General features: G+C 36.3%; 1 protein-coding gene across 1 annotated transcript in view; it reads right to left on the reverse strand.

Annotated features, from left to right (window-relative positions):
* LOC149783600 (uncharacterized) overlaps positions 1 to 21,299 on the reverse strand; it is a 60,101-nt gene extending 38,802 nt beyond the window's left edge. The window contains exons 1-6 of the mRNA XM_089932872.1: positions 21,166 to 21,299; positions 19,559 to 20,233; positions 14,877 to 15,183; positions 12,389 to 12,499; positions 9,740 to 9,940; positions 4,978 to 5,274 (exon numbers count right to left, since the gene is read on the reverse strand). Of these exons, the coding sequence (XP_089788998.1) occupies positions 4,978 to 5,274; positions 9,740 to 9,940; positions 12,389 to 12,499; positions 14,877 to 15,183; positions 19,559 to 20,188 (1,546 nt within the window). The 5' untranslated portion in view covers positions 20,189 to 20,233; positions 21,166 to 21,299. The remainder of the gene's footprint in view (positions 1 to 4,977; positions 5,275 to 9,739; positions 9,941 to 12,388; positions 12,500 to 14,876; positions 15,184 to 19,558; positions 20,234 to 21,165) is intronic.
* Between the last annotated feature and the right edge of the window lie 998 nt (positions 21,300 to 22,297).

Consider the following 22,297-nt stretch of genomic DNA (forward strand, 5'->3'; position numbering starts at 1 on the left):
GTGGTGGTGACATGGATATAATTAAATTCAAAAATTTCTTCTCACGAGCGCAAGCTACTCCGCATGGATTTATAACAATAAATTTACATGATCCAAGAACAAGATATCGTGTGGGTATTGATAAAATATTTGGGTAACAGGGGTGATGATAAAATTAAATTTAATTAAACAGATATCATTAATATAATGAACAAGTGTGCGTGGCTACGTCAAGGAACAACAGATAAATGCAACAAAAGGTGCCGTGGAGAATATTGCAAGAAACATAATTATCTTATAAAGAAAAACCTTCATGCTGGTCCACGAAGTTGTGCTGGTTGTAACAACGGTGTTAGAGGATTATATCAGATTTGCAAAAATTGCGGTGGAGATCGATATCGAAGTTTGATGAACTATTACAGAAAAAGAAAGAACATAAATCCAAAAATAGAAAAACCACCATCAGAACTTGAATATTACTTGAAACATAGAACAAATTCCGAAGATTCAGATGAAGATGAAACAGATGAGGAGAAACGACAGCGAGAACGCGTTGAAAAATATTCATCAAACTTGGTATGGTGGTAAATTAATAGCAGCAGAGAGGGTACCTACCAACGTTGGTCGTCAAAAAAATAAACAAGAAATAAATAAACACGTAGAGTACTTTATTTTTTCAGATACTATTTCGAACTGAGGTTTTATTAGTACAATCGGTCATTGCAGAAATAAAACATCTCAAGGAAAAGTTCATTTGTAAAATCTTGACCTTTCTACGAGATGATTTATTTGTTTGTTTTATTTGTTTTGTCGGAATTCTATGGTCTGTTCACCCTCTCTGCTGCTAGATGATTGAGAACTTAAGTTTTTGCAGAAGTCATTTTTCTTCTGTCAGTTATTGTGATCTTGACTATTGAATTTAATATTAATTGGGAATTAGCTATGACCTATAACAAATAATGTAATTGAAATTTCAAAAATATGTCACACAATAAAATAGAAGTATTCACCATACCAGATGTTATATGAGGTAACATTTAAAAGGAATGTGTTTTTGTAACAAGTAATCACTTGCATATGCCAAGAAATTGATTATTTTCAGAATAAATAGATAAAGTTAAGCTCTATTAATATACTTGCTTATAACTCAGATCCAACTGTGCACCCAGACCCCAATATAATGAAGGTCAAACTGTGCACACAGGCCCCAATATAACTCAGGTCCAACTGTGCACCCAGACCCCAGTATAACTCAGGCCTAACTGTGCACCCAGACCTCAGTATAACTCAAGTCCAACTGTGCGCACAGACCCCAATATAACTCAGGTCCAACTGTGCACACAGACCCCAGTATCATTCAGGTCCAACTGTGCACACAGACCCCAATATAACTCAGGTCCAACTGTGCACACAGACCCCAATATAACTTAGGTCCAACTGTGCACACAGACCCCAATATAACTCAGGTCCAACTGTGCACACAGACTCCAATATAAGTCAGGTCCAACTGTGCACAAAGACCCCAGTATAACTCAGGTCCAACTGTGCACACTGACCCCAATATAACTTAGGTCCAACTGTGCACACAGACCCCAATATAACTCAGGTCCAACTGTGCACTCAGACCCCAGTATATCTCAGGTCCAACTGTGCACACAAACCCCAGTATAACTCAGGTCCAGCTGTGCACACTGACCCCAATATAACTTAGATCCAACTGTGCACCAAGACCCCAATATAATGAAGGTCAAACTGTGCACACAGACCCCAATATATCTCAGGTCCAACTGTGCACACAGACCCCAATATAACTCAGGTCCAACTGTGCACACAGACCCCAGTATAACTCAGGTCCAACTGTGCACACAGACCCCAGTATAACTCAAGTCTAACTGTACACACAGACTCCAATATAACTCAGGTCCAACTGTGCACACAGACCCCGATATAACCCAGGTCCAACTGTGCACCCAGACCCCAACATAAGTCAGGTCCAACTGTGCACCCAGAGCCCAATGTAACTCAGGTCCAACTGTGCACACAGACCCCAATATAACTCAGGTTCAACTGTGCACACAGACCCCAATATAACTTAGGTCCAACTGTGCACACAGACCCCAATATAACTCAGGTCCAACTGTGCACACAGAATCCAATATAAGTCAGGTCCAACTGTGCACAAAAACCCCAGTATAACTCAGGTCCAACTGTGCACACTGACCCCAATATAACTTAGGTCCAACTGTGCACACAGACCCCAATATAACTCAGGTCCAACTGTGCACTCAGACCCCAGTATATCTCAGGTCCAACTGTGCACACAAACCCCAAAATAACTCAGGTCCAACTGTGCACTCAGACCCCAGTATATCTCAGGTCCAACTGTGCACACAAACCCCAGTATAACTCAGGTCCAACTGTGCACACTGACCCCAATATAACTTAGATCCAACTGTGCACCAAGACCCCAATATAATGAAGGTCAAACTGTGCACACAGACCCCAATATATCTCAGGTCCAACTGTGCACACAGACCCCAATATAACTCAGGTCCAACTGTGCACACAGACCCCAGTATAACTCAGGTCCAACTGTGCACACAGACCCCAGTATAACTCAAGTCTAACTGTACACACAGACTCCAATATAACTCAGGTCCAACTGTGCACACAGATCCCGATATAACTCAGGTCCAACTGTGCACCCAGACCCCAACATAAGTCAGGTCCAACTGTGCACCCAGAGCCCAATGTAACTCAGGTCCAACTGTGCATGCAGACCCCAATATAACTCAGGTCCAACTGAGCACACAGAACCCAATATCAAAAGGAATGTGTTTTTGTAACAAGTAATCACTTGCATATACCAAGAAATTGATTATTTTCAGAGTAAATAGATAAAGTTAAGTTCTATTAATATACTTGCTTATAACTCAGGTCCAACTGTGCACGCAGACCCCAATATAACTTAGATCCAACTGTGCACACAGGCCCCAATATTAACTCAGGTCCAACTGTGCACCCAGACCCCAGTATAACTCAGGCCTAACTGTGCACCCAGACCCCAGTATAACTCAAGTCCAACTGTGCACACAGACCCCAAAATAACTCAGGTCCAACTGTGCACACAGACCCCAAAATAACTCAGGTCCAACTGTGCACACAGACCCCCGTATCACTCAGGTCCAACTGTGCACACAGACCCCAATATAACTCAGGTCCAACTGTGCACACAGACCCCAATATAACTCAGGTCCAACTGTGCATACAAACCCCAATATAACTCAGGTCCAACTGTGCACACAGATCCCAATATAACTCAGGTCCAACTGTGCACACAGACCCCAATATAACTCAGGTCCAACTGTGCACACAGAACCCAATATAACTCAGGTCCAACTGAGCACACAGAACCCAATATAACTCAGGTCCAACTGTGCACACAGACCCCAATATAACTCAGGTCCAACTGTGCACACAGACCCCAGTATAACTCAAGTCTAACTGTACACACAGACTCCAATATAACTCAGGTCCAACTGTGCACACAGATCCCGATATAACTCAGGTCCAACTGTGCACCCAGACCCCAACATAAGTCAGGTCCAACTGTGCACCCAGAGCCCAATGTAACTCAGGTCCAACTGTGCATGCAGACCCCAATATAACTCAGGTCCAACTGAGCACACAGAACCCAATATCAAAAGGAATGTGTTTTTGTAACAAGTAATCACTTGCATATACCAAGAAATTGATTATTTTCAGAGTAAATAGATAAAGTTAAGTTCTATTAATATACTTGCTTATAACTCAGGTCCAACTGTGCACGCAGACCCCAATATAACTTAGATCCAACTGTGCACACAGGCCCCAATATTAACTCAGGTCCAACTGTGCACCCAGACCCCAGTATAACTCAGGCCTAACTGTGCACCCAGACCCCAGTATAACTCAAGTCCAACTGTGCACACAGACCCCAAAATAACTCAGGTCCAACTGTGCACACAGACCCCCGTATCACTCAGGTCCAACTGTGCACACAGACCCCAATATAACTCAGGTCCAACTGTGCACACAGACCCCAATATAACTCAGGTCCAACTGTGCATACAAACCCCAATATAACTCAGGTCCAACTGTGCACACAGATCCCAATATAACTCAGGTCCAACTGTGCACACAGACCCCAATATAACTCAGGTCCAACTGTGCACACAGAACCCAATATAACTCAGGTCCAACTGAGCACACAGAACCCAATATAACTCAGGTCCAACTGTGCACACAGACCCCAATATAACTCAGGTCCAACTATGCACACAGATCCCAATATAACTCAGGTCCAACTGTGCACACAGACCCCAATATAACTCAGGTCCAACTGTGCACACAGACACCAAATATAATTCACATCAAACTGTAAAAAATATAGACCCCAACATAATTCAAGTGCATGTGCAAACAACATAGACCCAAATATAATTTAGGTCCAACTGTAAACACAGATGCAATCTGTCTTTGCATAATGTGACAGATGATCATGGTCTATGTAGCTTGTTGTACATATTACTCCTAATGAAATGCATACTCCCATATCATCTGGGGCATAATGTGATGGTAGTTCTGGGCCTATGCAGTTTGCAGCTGGATCAGCAACTGCATATGAATAAATTATTATATGGATCTAAGGAATGGATTGATCCAGGGTTTTTCACCAGATCATTAGCAAGTCTAGGCTGTAAAATATGAAACCTCAATACAAACATCATTCAAATATTTGACAACATCTGAAGGGCTTTCCTGATATATACAATTTACACTGATATGCAAATCAGTAGAGGTATGTATGGTAGCCTTCTTTCTTGCCTATGACCAAAAACAAAAGAACCAAAACCTCAAGACAGAAAGCTGGACCCACACTGTTTTGAGTTTAACTGTATATTAGCCAACATTAACAATGTAAAACTACTTCACTGTTTATTTTTTTATAAAGTTTACCTGCTCTACAGTTTGGACTGTCCTTGTATTTATGTGACATACATATAAGAATAACATATGCATGTTCTACAGCCTCAGCCATGGCCTGAAGTGTTGAGCCACCCATGTTGTCAATATCCATCCACACAGAAAAACCATGTTCTTTAAGAGAGTCTCTTATCTGTACCAACTCCTTCTGATGGCTCCAGTTGTAACTGATCATGATGTGGCCTTTCCCATCTTTTACAGGTGTTCCAGAGCTCTCACTTGATTTCTTGGCTGCAGTTTTGGGTCTGTTCTTTTGTTCAAAGGAGCTCACTAAATGGATACAATTTTTAGGATAGAAATATTTATAATGAGAAACATCTTCATGGAACATAAATATTCCACTGTATTTCCTGGAAACTGACAAAAAGTAATGCTTAGCTGGATGGATGGAAAGATGGAAGGAAAGACAAATTTATGATAATCCACATTTTTGCTGAGATGCAACAACATCCAACACATGCAGCCATTTTTGCTACTGAAACATTTTAAGAATCCTATTCACAATATTGTCATGTTCAAAAGTAACACATCAAACTTTGAAAATCTATCTATCGATCTGTATCATTGTTTCATCATGGAGGTGTGACTTTACCAAACTAGTGTCAATTGTGTTAATCTGGAAAAAAGATACATTGAAATTGTCCAAATCTAATGTTTTACCCAATTAATGATGAAAATGTATGCTTATTCTGTTAACATTTAACCTTTCTGTGAAGTTTGAGCATTTGTCCCCAACAGTCATATGAATTTTTTAATCAGCTTATGAACTAAGGTTAGCAATAAAATCTACAACATTGAGTGTACCATGATATCACATCATATAACTGCCCCATGAATTTAGTCACTTTAATAGATAAATGAGACTTTTATACAGAAACCTTTTTTCTTCTTTCAATTTAATTTACCTTGACAATTGTCTCTGTGACCAAGAAATCAATAAGTTTCTTCATCAGTAAAAGCCATTCATGAAGTCTGGTTGATGTATGTCATGTAGAAGCAATATTATTGTGCAGAAATCTTTTATATTCCTAGTCAGTGACCTTGTTCTCTAGAATCCAAAAATTAATTGAGTTCATCCTAACAACAAATGTAAGCCATCCACAAATTTCCGTAAGCAAAGATTATGAATAACTCAAGCTATTGTGAATAAATCAGTATTTTATTTCTTCAGTTACATTGAACTTTAATTTTTTTATCCTTAAACACTGAAATCAATGTATTGTTCCTTGCAAAACATGCAAACTATCCACAAAATGTAATAAGTGCAAATGGCGGAGAAGCTGAGTTACTTTGCAAAAACCATTTTCAACTTTCAGTCACAATGACCTTCATCTTCAAGCTTTTGAACCCAAAATCAAAAGGATTATTCCTTACACCAAATGCAAGCTATCCACAATGCTTGGTAATTAATGATGATGGAGAACTCAAGTTACTTTGCATAAACCATTATTATTCTTTCACTCAAAGTGATCTTGACATATAGGTTTGATTTAATGGCTTCTTTATTACTGCACATGCAAACTATCTACAAAGTTCTATAACTGTAGATGGCTGAGAACTTGAGTTAAAATATGGACACAAACTTGGCAGGCACGTAAAACATTGTGTACAGTGAATCTAACAGACTCTAATGCTTATATTGACTTTATCCAGGTGGCATGAACAGATGTGGTAATTTTTACCTTCCCAGACTGTACCAGGAACAAGTAAATTAGTATTAAATTTAACCTAATTCGACATTCTGGCTTTATCCTAAAGTCCACCATATTCATCTGATGATAAACCCACCAAGCTATCACCCCATTTGTAGAAAATTTGAACACGTATTTTCTATGCATAGTTTTACAAGGCAATAAGCCTAGTACTATCTTTGGACAAATTTATTGGGATAACATTTTGGGCTTATGATGGCAGAAATACTATAGACTGTCCACCTAGTCTTTGCATGGGAAAATACTGTATGCAACCCCACCACCACCACAGTCTTATCATGGAAGAAATTCTGTTTGTTGGCAACTGGCCTTGTGATAGGACAAATGCTGTAGGCTGGTCCTTGCCTCTGCTATTATCATAAAAAAAAAATACTTCAGACTGGCCCACTTGTCTTATTATGGAAGAAATACCCTAGTCTGGCCCAAAGTCTCAAAATGGAAGAAATACAGTTAGTTGTCCCTGATCTTATCATGGGAGAAATAAAGTAAACTACCCCCCGTATCTTACCATGGGTTGTATACCATAAACTGACTCCTTGGTTTTATGATAGGAAAATTATTTTAGGTTGATCCCTGGTTTTGTTGTAGTTGTATGTTGATCCCCTGGTTTTACTGCTGGAGAAATACTATAGGCTAGCCAATCAGTTTTGCCAAAGCAGAATAATGTAGGCTGACCACTGGTCATATGTAATAAATACTGTAGGTTTGCCCCTGCTTTTATTATGAGTTAGCCCCTTTGTCTTATCATCAGAAATATATTGTAAGCTATCCCCTGTTCTTATAATAGGAGAAATACTTCAGTTTGTACCCTTATTCTTTACATGAAAGAAACACTTCTGGCTGGCCCCTAGTATAATGCTGGAAGAAATAATGTTGGCTTTGTTTGAGGAACCTGGATATAGTTTTCATTTCATACACAGAAAGATTTATGATCATGCAACAATCATGAATGTATTTCAAAATAATCCATAACAGCTATAGCAAATTTTGTTTTGATTAATGCCAAAAAATTATACTTTTGTCAGTTTTATCCTTTTTATCTAAAAATATAAACTTTGAATTTTATAAAGAATCTGAGTTTCAGAAGATATTTATAATAAAAACTGGTGGTATGCTAATAAACTATTTGCACACTGCATGAAAAAATTTGGTTAAATACAATAGCATAATTAAAATTAGCCAATCATTTATTCCATAAATACTGTAAGCTGGCCCATTGTCTCATCATGGGAGAAATATCATGTCATGGCCCATGGTCTTTTTATGGGAAAATATTGAAGGCTGACCAAAAAAGACTTACTGATGGGAGAAATATTGTAGGCTGGCCCCTTTTGTTTTGTCATGTGAGAAATACCTTTTGTTGACATCCTGTCTAACTATGCAAGAAACACTGGACAATGGCACTCTGGTCTTATTTTAAATACTGTAACATAGCACACTTAAGTTATCATGGAAGAAATACTGAAGGCTGGCCCCCTGGTCTTCTCACAAGAGAGATACTGTAGGAAACCTTTAAGTGTTATCATAATGGGAGAGATACTATAGGCTGGACCTAAGTCATATATCATAGGCTAGCCCCTTGGAATTGTCATGGCCTCCTATTCTTATAATGTAAGAAATACTGTGTGATGGCCCCATGGTCTTATCATATGAGAAATATCATATGCTGGTCCTATAATCTAATGATGCAAGAAATACTGGTCCCATGGTTATATCATGGGAGAAATAATGATGGCTGGTCCCATTCTTGAATCATAGCAGAAATACCATTGGTTGGTGCCTTTGTCTTATTGTAGGAGAAATACTTTAGGATTTGCTTAAGGATCATGGATGCAGTTTTCAGTTCATCCACAAAAGAATCCATGATAATGCAAGAGTGGTGCTTTATACAGAAGTTTTAACAACGATAAATAATTCCATGTTGTATGAAGGCCACTGATTACTACTCTTTCTTCCACTTTTTATCTATACTGATGTTGATTCTAAATTCCATATAGAATTTGACTTCAAAAAGTTATTTTTACTACTACATGCATAAACTTATGTCAAATAATCAGTACCATTAAGAATTACCAATCAGCTAGTACTAGTATTGGATTATATAGTTTGACCAGTTCAGTGTTTGCTGGTGATTACATCATTGTCAAGAAATGAATAATAAAAATACAATTATGTATCTAACATCATAGCCATAGACTGCAGACTGAATTTGAATGAACCTTGTATACATAGGCATACAATGAATGTATATATACTGTATACTCATATACAAGTCAGGTGGAACTGCAAAGGACATTGATCTGCCTTCACATAATGCACTACCAGATCAAGGTATATGTTGATTGTTTTACTGATTAATTCTAAGATGCATAGAACCAGTTATTCATAATGAATCAGCAGATCTAGGTCAGGAAAGTTACACTTGGATCAGACTTGTATCTGAGTGTTACACTTGGATCAAACTTGTATCAGAGTGTTGCACTTGGATCAGACTTGTATCAGTGTTACATTTGGGTCAGACTTGTATCAGAGTGTTATGCTTGGGTCAGACTTGTATTAGAGTATCAAAAATAAGTCATGCACAGCATGATGAATGGGTCAATTTTGGTTTTCCTTTTATAATATACTTAACAATAATTAATTTATGTTAGTTTTAGTTTTATAATGTGCTTAATAATAATTAATTTATGTTAGATTTTTTTATAACTGTAATATATTTAATGTATGTGATTTCTTATTCTTATAATATGCCTCAATTTATGTAAGTTTTTTATTTATTATGATAATATATTTTACAATTATTAGTTTATGTCACTTTCTTTTGTAACATTCTTTGGTTTCCTTGTCTGTCCCTTCGCATTTGTCATGTCATCATATTTTTCATTATATCACCAATTTAAAATGAACTTTATGCCTGGAGTGGCTCAAAACTCAATACTATACAGTAAATGGACACACACAATAATGCACAACAGAAAACTTATTGAATATTGAAAATATGAAACATATATATATATATATACCTATGTGTTTATACTTGTCGTTCTTTTGAAGCTCCTCTCGAAGAATCCATAATGTTCCATCAACAGCCTTTCTGACTTCCTTATCTGAGGATTTTCCTTTGAATTCCACCAGCAAGTCAATGATTTTCAACTTGGGATCATCTAGAATCTTTCTGTGGTTTTCTTTTTCAAAAGCCAGAACCCAAATAGCTCCAAATGACTCTGTGTTTTAAAAGAAAATAACATTATCTCTCTATCTCTCTCTCTCTCTCTCTATGCTACATGCACATTAACTAGCATGCAAGTTTAACCAATTAATATACATGTATATGCTTTATTGCTTCATAAGGTGGTCTCACTAGAACATTGTATACTCTGGCTCCCTCCAGGATATCATTTTGATTGTGGGAGGTTGTGGGTTTGAACCCTGGCCAAGTCAAACAAAAACTTATAAAAATTATACTAGCAGCTGCCTTGCTTAGAGCTCAGAACTAAGAGGTTAGTGCATAGGGCTGGTCAGCCTGGTATCTGGATAATGTGACTGAGTGAGACATCAGGCTACATTTCTGTGTCACGATGCCTTAGTGCTAGACATCACTATAAACTAACTACCACACTGCAGACATTGTAGAGATATGACTGAAAAATTGTTAAAGCCAAGTTGAAAATTTAAAACATACACACACACACCAGGACAGGATTATAATGAAGGAGTACTGTATATGTATTATTACTTCATTATAAGGTGATCTCACTATAAGGCTGCATGCTCCATACCTCCCATAGACTTATAACAAGGGAGTAACACATATGCATTATTACTTCATTATAAGGTGATCTCACTATAAGGCTGCATGCTCCATACCTCCCACAGACGGACTTGCAACAAGGGAGTAACACATATGTATTATGCACTTTATTATAAGGTAGTCTTGTCATGAGGTGAAAGTTGATATTAATAGAAACTTGACCATATCTGCATTTATGGAAGTAGGACTGAAAATAATATTACTTCCACATTTCCATAAATAAGCTCATGTCCACATTTTCCTGATTCCATGTGTGTCCATTAAATGAGATTTATAGCACATGACATGTATTAGACTGGTCACTTTAAAAAGGCTGCAAGCAAAACTGGTCACATGTAATGATGGCCAATTCATGTACGAGTTAACTATAGCTCCCTCAAACAGTGGTTATGCTGTACTCAAATTGCATTTACTGAATGCTTTAATGTGTAAAATGTTTAACAATCACATAATTTGAAAGTCTTGATGACATTTTCTATTTACCACAGTATGATTCTGAAGGTTGTAAATAGGCAACCAGCTGACCATTTTCACTCACCAGTAATAGTGGCAATTTATGGAACCAATTTAATTACAATTTAGGAGTGCTGTTTACAGTATATTTGCCTGCCCAAGTAACAATTTTCTTGCCCTATAATCAACATTTAAGTTTTAGTCATGGACAGCAGGTTGCAAATTAACCTAATAATGATTCTTAAACAAATGCTCAGATGGCAAACGTTTGTCCAAGGTCTGTGGGTTGTACTTTAAGAAAACATTTGTAAATATGCTGACATAGTCTTTTGACCTTAGAAAGTTATGGAAGCAAACTTCCTGGTCACCTTATTGTTTCTTAGGTTTTTACATTGCATTCTGATAAACAAAATTATTCATTCCTATTTTATCATCTGTCTTTGCAGAATCACCTTTTGCATTGTGTTCAGATATAATTTGAGAGGAATTACTGAGTCAAATTATTCAATGGAATTACAAAGTACTCATTGACATTTTGAACTAGCACATTATATTTATGATTATTTTGAATCCATTCAAAAAGACTCTGGACTACATCACAGTGAAACTTCAAGACTCTCAGTACATCAGCACGTTCAAGATAAAAGGTCATTCAAAACACTCTATACTTGACTATTTAATTCACAATACTGTAAGTTCCTCTTAAATTTTCATCTAATAACTTATAGAATAAAGTATTTGTTGCTTTTACAAAGCTTGCTTGCTTTACACAAAATGTATGATCTCCCTTTGAATGGTATCAACATCTTTAGGAAATATGGAGTTAACAAGGAGCTTTCGCTCGCAGTGTTTAAGAATGCACATCAACTAATATCAGTGTAAAAATAGGGGAAAAATTATTTTCTTAAGCAAACTGCCTGAATCCAGCTATGACAGTACTGTCAAAATTTGTATACAATTCTGGTATACATGCAAACAACACTGACCCCAATCTGCCACAGTGACTGCACAATGTACTAGCAGATCAGGGTCTATATTGCTTGTACACTACTGACAACTGAAAAACTGTAAAGACCCAGATTGTTAGCACATTATGCAACAGCAAGTCTGCAACAATGCAGCTGGTTTCAACTTATATGACTGTGAGGATATAAGTACAGCAAAGTCCAAAAATATTCATAAATGTCACTAAATTTGATATTTTATACATTTAATTTTAACTTCAATCAAGTAGAAGCCAGAAAAAATATACCCTCTATCATATGACTATAAAATGAACAAAATAGCCACCATAGTCTATGAATTTCCATGAACAGAATCACAATATACTGTCCTTCATGCTTGAAGGTACACCAACAATAAGGACATATTTTAACTGATAGCATCATTACATATGAATGGATTTTACCTCTTTGCTCTTCCACATTTCCACTTTTGGCCAGTTCAACTAGGTGAGGCAGACAACCCTTCTGAACAAGAAGTTTCTTGTTTGCATCATTTCTGGCCAAGCAGCGCACAGCTGTACAAAAAAGAAATCCAAATAAATGTCAGCATTTTTTCTGACCTGCATCTATCAACATATGGGGAGTAATTTTAATAAACTTTGTTAAACCAGAAAGATATTTTTTTAAAAATGTCTGCATTTTTTTTCTTGAACACATCTGCAGTCACTGCATTGATCATTTAACTGGTCATATGACTAGTTATGAAGGCTTTGTCTGAAATGGACTATTAGGCACTGTACATGACATGGTGTTTGACCCTACTAACACCAGACTGGGGTGACTACCTAAGGTGTGTCCCTGGGCAAGGAACTTTAGTCCAACTGCTTCATGTGTTGATGTGCTTTTAACAGTGAACAAATTAAACAGGGTTTTACAAATCATGTGCCTAGTGTCACTGTAGAGGCTACTATAATGACTGAACATTAATTAAGATTCCAAGTAGCCCTGTGGGCAACTGCCTGTCTGTGAATGATATAATGGCCTATTTCATATTTTTTTTTAAGCATGACTTAAAAAATTATTTCACAATGGTAAAAAATACATTTTAATTACTCATGGAAAAAATAAAGCCTTGAAGCACAGTTTACTGTGTCTTCACTGGGCACCTAAATTGATTCTTTAAAGAAATCCTGTCATAAATGGTCTGATTTATGAGTGTCCATGCACATATGCTTATTGATGCTAATTTTTAACTTTCATTATTAAAAATGTTCTCATCAAGATTATTAAAACGCTAATTGTTCAAAAGAATATTTAATGTAGGTAAATAAAAAAATACAAATAGATGATTGTGTCAATCTCAATTCTCATGATTTAAAGTGTCTCAGTTAAATATACAACATGGTAGAATTTGGGTAAATGGCCACATTTGGTTTGTGAAACTCCTCAAAACTTGGACCTTAGTAAACACAAAAATTCCACAAGATCAAAATTGACATCTTCCCTTCTTTAAGATCATTCTTTATCTTTGGTAAATTGAAACCATTCTATTGCATATACCAAAACAAATTTTGATCCTAAATTTCAATTTTACATTTAAATAAAACTCACTTCAAACTTGGAAATGTATTTAGCTGCTTAATTCCTGTCACATTCTAGACCAGACTGTTCAGTTAGCTATCGCTGTTGACCAATAAATCTGTCCCTGTAAAGATTTTATATTCTGATGGTCATTACATAAATACTGTTATGGGGACAGATTTATGTCTAGAAACACTGCAGTTGGCTTATCGTAGAAAATGTCCCAGGGGCATCTGATGTACAAACAATATTAACAAAGTCTGCTGATATTAGGCAAGTCTTGTGTTCTTGCACCATATAAAAGCCAGTACTGGTAAATTCTAAATAACTAATTGCTTGTTGATAAGCCATTTAAGAAAGATTATGTTTATCTGCTAATTATCTAATTGTGATCGATACTATTTATTTGAATAAATGGCCTATGATGTGATTGTGTTGCAAAAATATTTACAACATAAATAAACTGTTACATTCATGCGTTTTTAAAAACAATGTAAAGAACAATCCATGAATTTCATAAATACTGGTATTTTCATGTCTGATTATGAAATAATCATTTATGGGCACAGGAATTTATGGTGATTGTGGTCAAACTCCATTCTACATATCTCTTTCTCTTGCTCTCTGTCTCTATGGACCCCCTGGCTCTCTCTCTCTCTCCCAGACATATATATGTACATGTATGTGCATACACAACACACACAAACGCCTTATTTTGTGAAAATAACACAGATGGTTACAGCACAAAATGCTGGAAAAATCTCAATGTTACGAATGACTTTATCTGTCTAAATGGGTTTTTCTATTTGCTATCATATGCCACCTTTACAGATGGTCATATTTGTTAGAAAGATTAACAAATGGTCTTCCAGAAATTGAGGCACAATGAGTGCACTCACTCAGTTTTTCACCATTTCTGTATTAAGCTAACACTTTCCTCATATCAGCAATGTGTGTACTGTATCTAATAATAGACAAGGACTACGGTTGAATACAAGTCATATTCAGATTGGAAAATTCCACGTTGCAGCCTTTTCCTGGTAAATGAAATATTCAAACTTGTATTTTTCTAAGAAGAAATGGTCACTGCTTGGGAAATTTGTGTCAACTTAGCCCTTGACAACTTACTGTTAAATTATAAGTATCCACTAAGAAACAGTAAACTATAAAACTGACATCTTACAATAAACCCAAACACAATAATAAGTATATGCCCTACTTTAAGAAATTTCAGCAAATTCTGATTTCTGAAGGCTTGATTTTTTGTATTCATGACACCAACCTTGTTTCTCTCAAAATGTATCTGGGTGGCAACCTGGAATAATCACATGAGCAGTAGTCACTGAAGATAATAACTAAAATGCAACTTACTCATTGCACATTCTTGTGCCGACCACCCCAAATTCCTGTGATGAGGGTCTTTAACTGCCAATCCCAGTGTTTTCAACAAAAATTCTAAAACATCAGGCTTGTCCTGCAGAATCGCACTCTCTTTCTCATCAATGACATTTGCTAGAGTTGACAATGCTGACAAACGGTAGATTTCTTTCTTTGCATCAAGAAAAGAACTGAAAACAGGCACAATTTCAAGACTGCGTAGGCGGGGAATGTTTTGGTCCACCATGGAAGTATTGTGATATATGGATAAACACCATTTCATGACATTCTCATCATCGGGCTGAAATATTGAAGTTTTCATTTTCAACTCACTCAAACCTTCTAAGTGCATAAAACTAAAACAAATGAATTGTTGCTCTACAATAACAAACAAATTAATACATAAATCTATGATGTATAATTTAAGATGAAACTTGCAAAGAAAAATTAAAAAAAATATGAAAGACAGCCTTTAAATTCCAGTCAGACTCACTTCTGGAAAAGATTTCCACCATCCTTCTTTGATAACTTTCCAGTATATAAATAATTTCATTCATATCGCTTGAACTAAAATCTGACGCCTAATCTGCAAGAAGAAATTAAAGAAGAAGCTCTTATTTTACTGAGAGACTGTCCATAAACATTTACAATAATAAACCCGTCCAAATAAATATAAACATAAGATAGAGCAATAGTAAATAGAGAATGTAAATGTCGGAAGATTCTGTAAAATCATGTATAGAAATTAAAAAATAAAAGTAACAAATATTTTTAAAAAATCTTTAAAACATCTTGTCAAAACTTTATTATAAACTGCATTCCCCAAAAATAGATTTTGTCTGGTGGTACATCATTATGTAGTTTCTAATACAATTTACATCCAAATACTTCTGTCTCACATGCTGGAAATCAACACACTTGACAAGAATGTCTTCCACTGATGGTATGATACTAGATATGGTTCAAGCAATAGGACTTATTCCTTATCCTGATATGTATGTCTAAAATGCAATCATCACAATACCGCGTCAATTACTTCTGTAAGAGGAATGCCACTTTCCAACAGTGGGTTTTATGTTCTTATGCTTGTGTGTGGAATTTCCATTAGACACATATTGCCAAGTGTAATGAAGAATCTTCTATTCATATACGAGTGAATGCAGGGCAGCTCTGGCTGCTTTTTCTATTCTTCATTATCCTTTATACCCTGATGATTTTTTGAATTCCCAAGAGTCAATGGAGTTTTGATAACAATGGTGGGGTTTCAAAAATACAAAACCTTGACTACTGCTGATGACAGTAAAACAAGATGCAAAGGCAGAATCATGTTACTTATTATTTGGTTCTAGCTGACAATAATTATGTTTATAAGCTATTTTTTGTCAAAAGGATAAGCCTGGACAAACTTAGCTATACAATCTTGTACTGTTACAATCTGTTCATAAAGTAGTAAACTGGAAAAGTTTGATTTTGTAAGACTACAGCACATTCTGAGAGTCCAAATTATGGGTCACATCCAAGTTAATGAATCAATAAGCAATGGGGGACTTCAGATGAAATACATCCAGTATGACATGTTTTTAGTCCTGCCATCTACCAAGACAACCTTTTCGATCAAACTAGGTTACTTTCCACAACAGCCACCATTTTTGTGTTAGACTCCGTGGAAAATCTTCATATACCTCAAACATTTTGTAGATGAATGGAATTACCCAAAGTATGGATACAAAGCAGAGGTGAAATCATTAATTGTTAAATTGATATGTCAATAATGTTTTCCATATTGATACCCATATTAATACAAGAGGTGAAGAATCAATACAAAATTATACTTACCCTATACATGTTACTTTACTGTTCAGCAGTCATGAATAAATATTAGTGATTTGCCTTTTTGGTCTTAATTGGCAATTCATCTGAGATAGATATATTCTGCACATAAACCCATTACTGTCAGCAGAAGAAAACAAACTATTAACAATACCACCTGCCTTCTGCAAAATGTTAAACAAGGGAACTAAGTCACATGGTTTGAAATCTGTCAATCCTCACCAACTCCATGCAAATTATTTTATCCCATCAGAATATTCAACCCGGGACAACATATATCAACATAAAGAAGACAGTGCTGATTCCTTCCCCATGTGAGATATAGGTATCTTACTGATTCATTCCCCATGTGAGATTTAGGTATCTTACTGATCATTTAATAACTAACTTTTAACTTGGATCACATATGAATGCTACACTTCCAGTGCATCATACAGTAAAATGCGACATTTAGTTCTGACTTTTGGTTATTGCTTGTTCTGGTACAGAGTAAACAATAACCAAAACCAGAACTGTAACTTGTTTACTGTTTGGCAAACTGGATGAATTGATATATAAACTCAATCCAAACAGATACAAAACAACCTAGAAAGTTAACACAAAAGTGGCTTTTAAATTATCTGAAAAGTACTTGTACTGTACATGGAGAACAAGTTTTTGTACGTTTCTTTTTATGATGATACAAGTAACATGTAATCTGCGACTGAATGTGAGATAAGAAAATAAAAGCACAGACTCTGCTAGGGGATAGATTACAAACTGTAAAAGTGATGATTTATAGTTGCCACCTTGCTAGTTTTGCAGAAAGGCAGTGGCTGTTGTCCATAATTTCCTTTTTCAATTACAGAGGTGAGTGCTTTTGGCTGCAGCAGTTGTTTTGCATCTGCAGGAAGTACAGTGAGATGGGTTTGGTTGTCATTCATCTCCACTCCTACATACAGAGTTGTTTTTGGTGGTTTTCCTGGCATGAGGAAACTGGACTATTTTTAAGATAACACCGTAATGCCTTATAGCTTTCAAGTGAAAATATGAAATTGGTAATAAGATGTTTTTAAAGTAATCAAGCAGTACAAAACAGATGGTGTAGTTCCATGAGGAGACTGATCAATCCAGTAATGGTCTAAAAGGTTGAATTAAAATCACTGACAACAGGTAACATGTTTGGAAGCAATGTATTTTCTTTTTTTACCTTGTCAATGATGAGAATAGCATATGAACAGATGATGAATTTGCTGTAATCTGCATACTAGAAATACAACCAATCTGTCAACATGTACAAAACAGTACCACCCTACCAATGGCAGATGTTATCAAGATCAAACCACCAACAAGTTGATACATGAATGTGTATCAATAATGTATCATACATGTATCATATTCTGTGTAATGTGAATCATATATATATGTATGCAGTAGAGGGTATCATTTCACCCTGAATATAATCTCATATACCAGCCATTATCAGATTTCAGTGAGAAATTGTAACATATAATCAACCTCAAACATCTGAATTAATTTGTTCATTATGAACATTTCAAACAGGAAACATTTGACATAGAAAGCATTCTTCACATCAATGGCAGCGATGAACTCATTTTTCTGGACGACATATAACTCATGACATATGACTCATCCAGAAAAATGATTTCATCACTTCCATTGATATGAAGATGCTTATTTTAGTACATTGTATTCCAATATGTACAGTTTATAAGAAATTTATGATTCTGAATTTTATTAAAAACATAGCTTTAACAATTTTTCAGTTACACTGCCATGATGTCTGCAGTGTGGCACTTTATAGTGATGTCTGGCACTGAGGCATCATGATGCAGATATGTAGTATGATGTCCCACCCAGTCACATTATCCTGACACCAGGCCAACCAGTCCTAACACTAGTCTCTTAATGCTGAGCATATAGTGAGGCAGTTGTTAATACTATTTTTATAAGTCTTTGGTATGACCGGGGTTTGAACCCACAACCTTCTGCATCTGAGACAGTGCTCTAACCACTAGGCCACCAGAGCAGTCAAGAAATGTCTAAAGTTTATCAAGAATATGCAAGTTTTTCAACTTTTTTGTTTACCCCTTGGGGTTTCTCTTCTCCAAGAGTGTTCATCAAAATCCTTAAACCTATTTGTACATAGTTTTGACAGCAGTGCGTTAGGTGTTCCTACTATATTGATGGACTGCTTGGGTGGCCTAGTGGTTGGAGTGTCTGCCTCGGATGCAGGAGGTCGTGGGTTTAAACCCCAGCCAAGTCATACCAAAGACATACAAAAATGGTAATAACAACTGCCTCGCTAGACGCTCAGCAATAAGAGGTTAGTGTTAGGACTGTATAGTTGTGTTCCCCCAAACTATATTACAGTAGTCAAGAGGCAGTTGTAAAAAGTAACTCTGTAATGTAATGTAATGAAGGCATTGATTTTCTTTAGGAGCCTAGGATAAGAGTTTGTTTTCTCTGAAATATAATTTATATGATGAGTTCATTGCAAGTTATTACCTACTAATATTCCAAGAATTCTATCTAAACACTTCATTTTCATGTCAATGGAAGCAAAAGTCTTGTTGAAAAATACATGAGAGAAAATAGCAAGGTTGCAAACTGACATGCTGCATGTGAGAGAATAACATGCAATGTACAAATGCTCAGACTTTTGCTTTTACTTAACTAGTGCCCACATCCTTCACAAATGCTTGGATGAGGGGACAGTTTCCAAAAAGTAGACAATTTTTCATTTTACATTTATACAACTGCAGAAACAAGATGCAAGTTAAATTTGTATTTTACCAGTAAAATATACTGGGTATTTTACTAATAATATACAACTGACAAGTTACCTGTGCCTTTCCTTGCATATGTGCAGGAAGAATTGTTGAGAGAATTCCTTTTATTGTCTCCAGAAAGTTTGGCTCACCTGCAATGTCATATGTGACTTCAGGAGTACAGTCAGAATAGTTCAGTAAAGTAAGTAAAGATTTTGATAATCCATCTAACTGGTGAGTATCTGTTTTCCCCTCTTCATTTCTGTAGCCCCTCTTCCAACCATCCATTATCACTTTACACATAACACTAGTAGATTTTGACTCTGAAAGCCGCTGTCCAGCCTCACATCGATATTTCTGAATGACATCATATGGCAAAGGGCCTATATTCTTAATGGAAAAATATGATGATGAGAAAATTCTAAGACTCTTCAATAAATCTCCATTCCAACTCCCATCCTCTGTACGTAAACCTGTAATCTGCTTGACTGTATCAATTGCTTCATTTAGAGCTTTAAATATGTTCTCTTTCCTGATTTTAATTTCCTCTTCTGTTAATACCTTCTCTCCATCAACACTCTCTTCCTTCTTATCAGGTTGTGACTTTTTCTCGCTTTCCATACCTGTTGGTACTACTATTTTCTGTGGTGTAGAATTTGAGCTTGTTGCTTTATGATGTGCCTCTACTGATGAAGAGCTACCCATAGCAATACTGGTAACCACGTCATTCAGTTACGGTCAAAATTGTATCTGTAAATAAAATATTTGAATTATGAATGCATTATGGTGAATGGTTTCATTCTTAGCACTCCAACTTTTGTCCTAACGATTACATATATATATTTCCAGGTGCTGAAAGATCTCTAAATATCCACTCACCCAGTAAAGCAAGTATTAAAAATATTCACTCGCTCATATACTGGTTCATATATGTATCAGTGAAATGAAATACAATGACAATCATATTGATGTTTTACTTAATTTTGAAAAAATACAGGAATTCATAAAATACATATTTTACAAACTGATTATTCATAATAAGAGGAAAAAGTTGAGTGACGTACAGCATGCACATTGCCAATGTCTTACACAGAAATAGGAGCACTGGGCGGCAAAGTGGCCAAAGGCTATTGTCTTTGTCTGCATGCACATTGCCAATGTCTTACACAGAAATAGGAGCACTGGGCGGCAAAGTGGCCAAAGGCTATTGTCTTTGTCTGCATGCACATTGCCAATGTCTTACACAGAAATAGGAGCACTGGGCGGCAAAGTGGCCAAAGGCTATTGTCTTTGTCCACATAAGTCTGAGTCTCAGCTTGACCAACATAATTATTTAGAAAAAGCTTGCCATTAGCTTCCTATGACTTGATGTTCGTCCCAGAGCAGTGCTCAAAAAATCTAAAAGCCTGACACCCGGGAACCCTCTAATTTCAGATCGGACCCCTCTAATAATAAGTGAATTGCCTACTGGGCATGTACAACAAAATATCTTATTTCTGTAATACGCTCTCTCCGCGCGGTGCGTGAATGTCAGCATCACTTATCTACTAAACTAATCAAGATTTTGATTTAAAGAAACAAAACAAAACCCCCAAAAAGCCGAGAACAAAAAAACGCCGGTACCGTAGTATATGCGCATATTGCGTTCGTCTATCTAACTATGCATATATTACAATTGTTACCTTATCATCATGCAATCTATGTCAGCTAAAGGATGGAAGAACGCCCTGTATTAATCTGAAGCTTTACACGTGATTTGTTAAAATAAATGTGGACCATAACTTGCAATCTGTTTGCGCTCCTCTACTAGGATACGGTGTAAACATTCGTCGGGTAGATGGTTACTCTACAATATTGCTATTGAAAATACAGGTTTCCAGTTGTCGGAGAACCAGTCATTAAAGGTGCGCACTTGCGACAAAATGAATTTACCTCCCTTAGAGCGTACTTTTCGTTAAGGTATCACGGTACCAATTTTTTTGTCCATAGACTTTAACCGATTCATCCCCGATCCCGTCTGTAGGCGTGATGAGGCTGTACCCTACTTCCGAGCTCTGCAGCATCAAGGTCATTTAAGATACACCAACGTGGGTTGTATTTAAAAAAAAGCAGACAGATATAACTCTCAATTAAATATACATAACAATGCATACATACACATATTGACACTCAATAACTGTCCCCCACCAATTTTTAGAGTTAACTGTGCATATCTAGCCTGATCTCTTTGATTTTAGCTTTGCCTTTAACTCTCCCCACCCATGAAAAATTCCAGCCTGCGGACACCCAATCATGTATTGATTTACCTTTATCCGCATTCATATTGCTCAAGCAGAGACAAAAAGAGAAAGAGAGATGGGAAAGGGAGGGTGGGAGCACAGATATACACATACAACACATACTCAAAGAAGAAAGCTAAAAACTATGAAACTCAGAACCGACCAATTATTTTTTCGAAAGAGTGAATATGATTTTCTTTCAAGTTCAGACCCAAAATAAAAGTTCACCCCACCCACCGAAATTAAATGGCGGGTCCCTTTTGTTACATCATGCTAACAGCAAAATGGCAAGAAAACAAACATAATTTAATTAGGTTATTGAACAATTCTAATATGAAGCGGCTACAGATATTAGCAAGCAAGATGAAAGAATGAAAATGTGACAATATAAATAAGAAGCAAGGCATCAACCTGTAGCAATCACCCTTTCAAGTAGTAGGGTTGTTCTGTGTTTGTATTCATTATGGCTGTTGCCATGTCTGAATGAAGTTCAGCAACTTACCTCTTGAATAGCTATACCTTTGATACCATACCT

The sequence above is a fragment of the Sinohyriopsis cumingii genome, chromosome 14 (assembly GCF_028554795.1).
Source record: "Sinohyriopsis cumingii isolate HCF-2022 chromosome 14, ASM2855479v2, whole genome shotgun sequence".
Lineage (NCBI taxonomy): Eukaryota > Metazoa > Mollusca > Bivalvia > Unionida > Unionidae > Sinohyriopsis > Sinohyriopsis cumingii.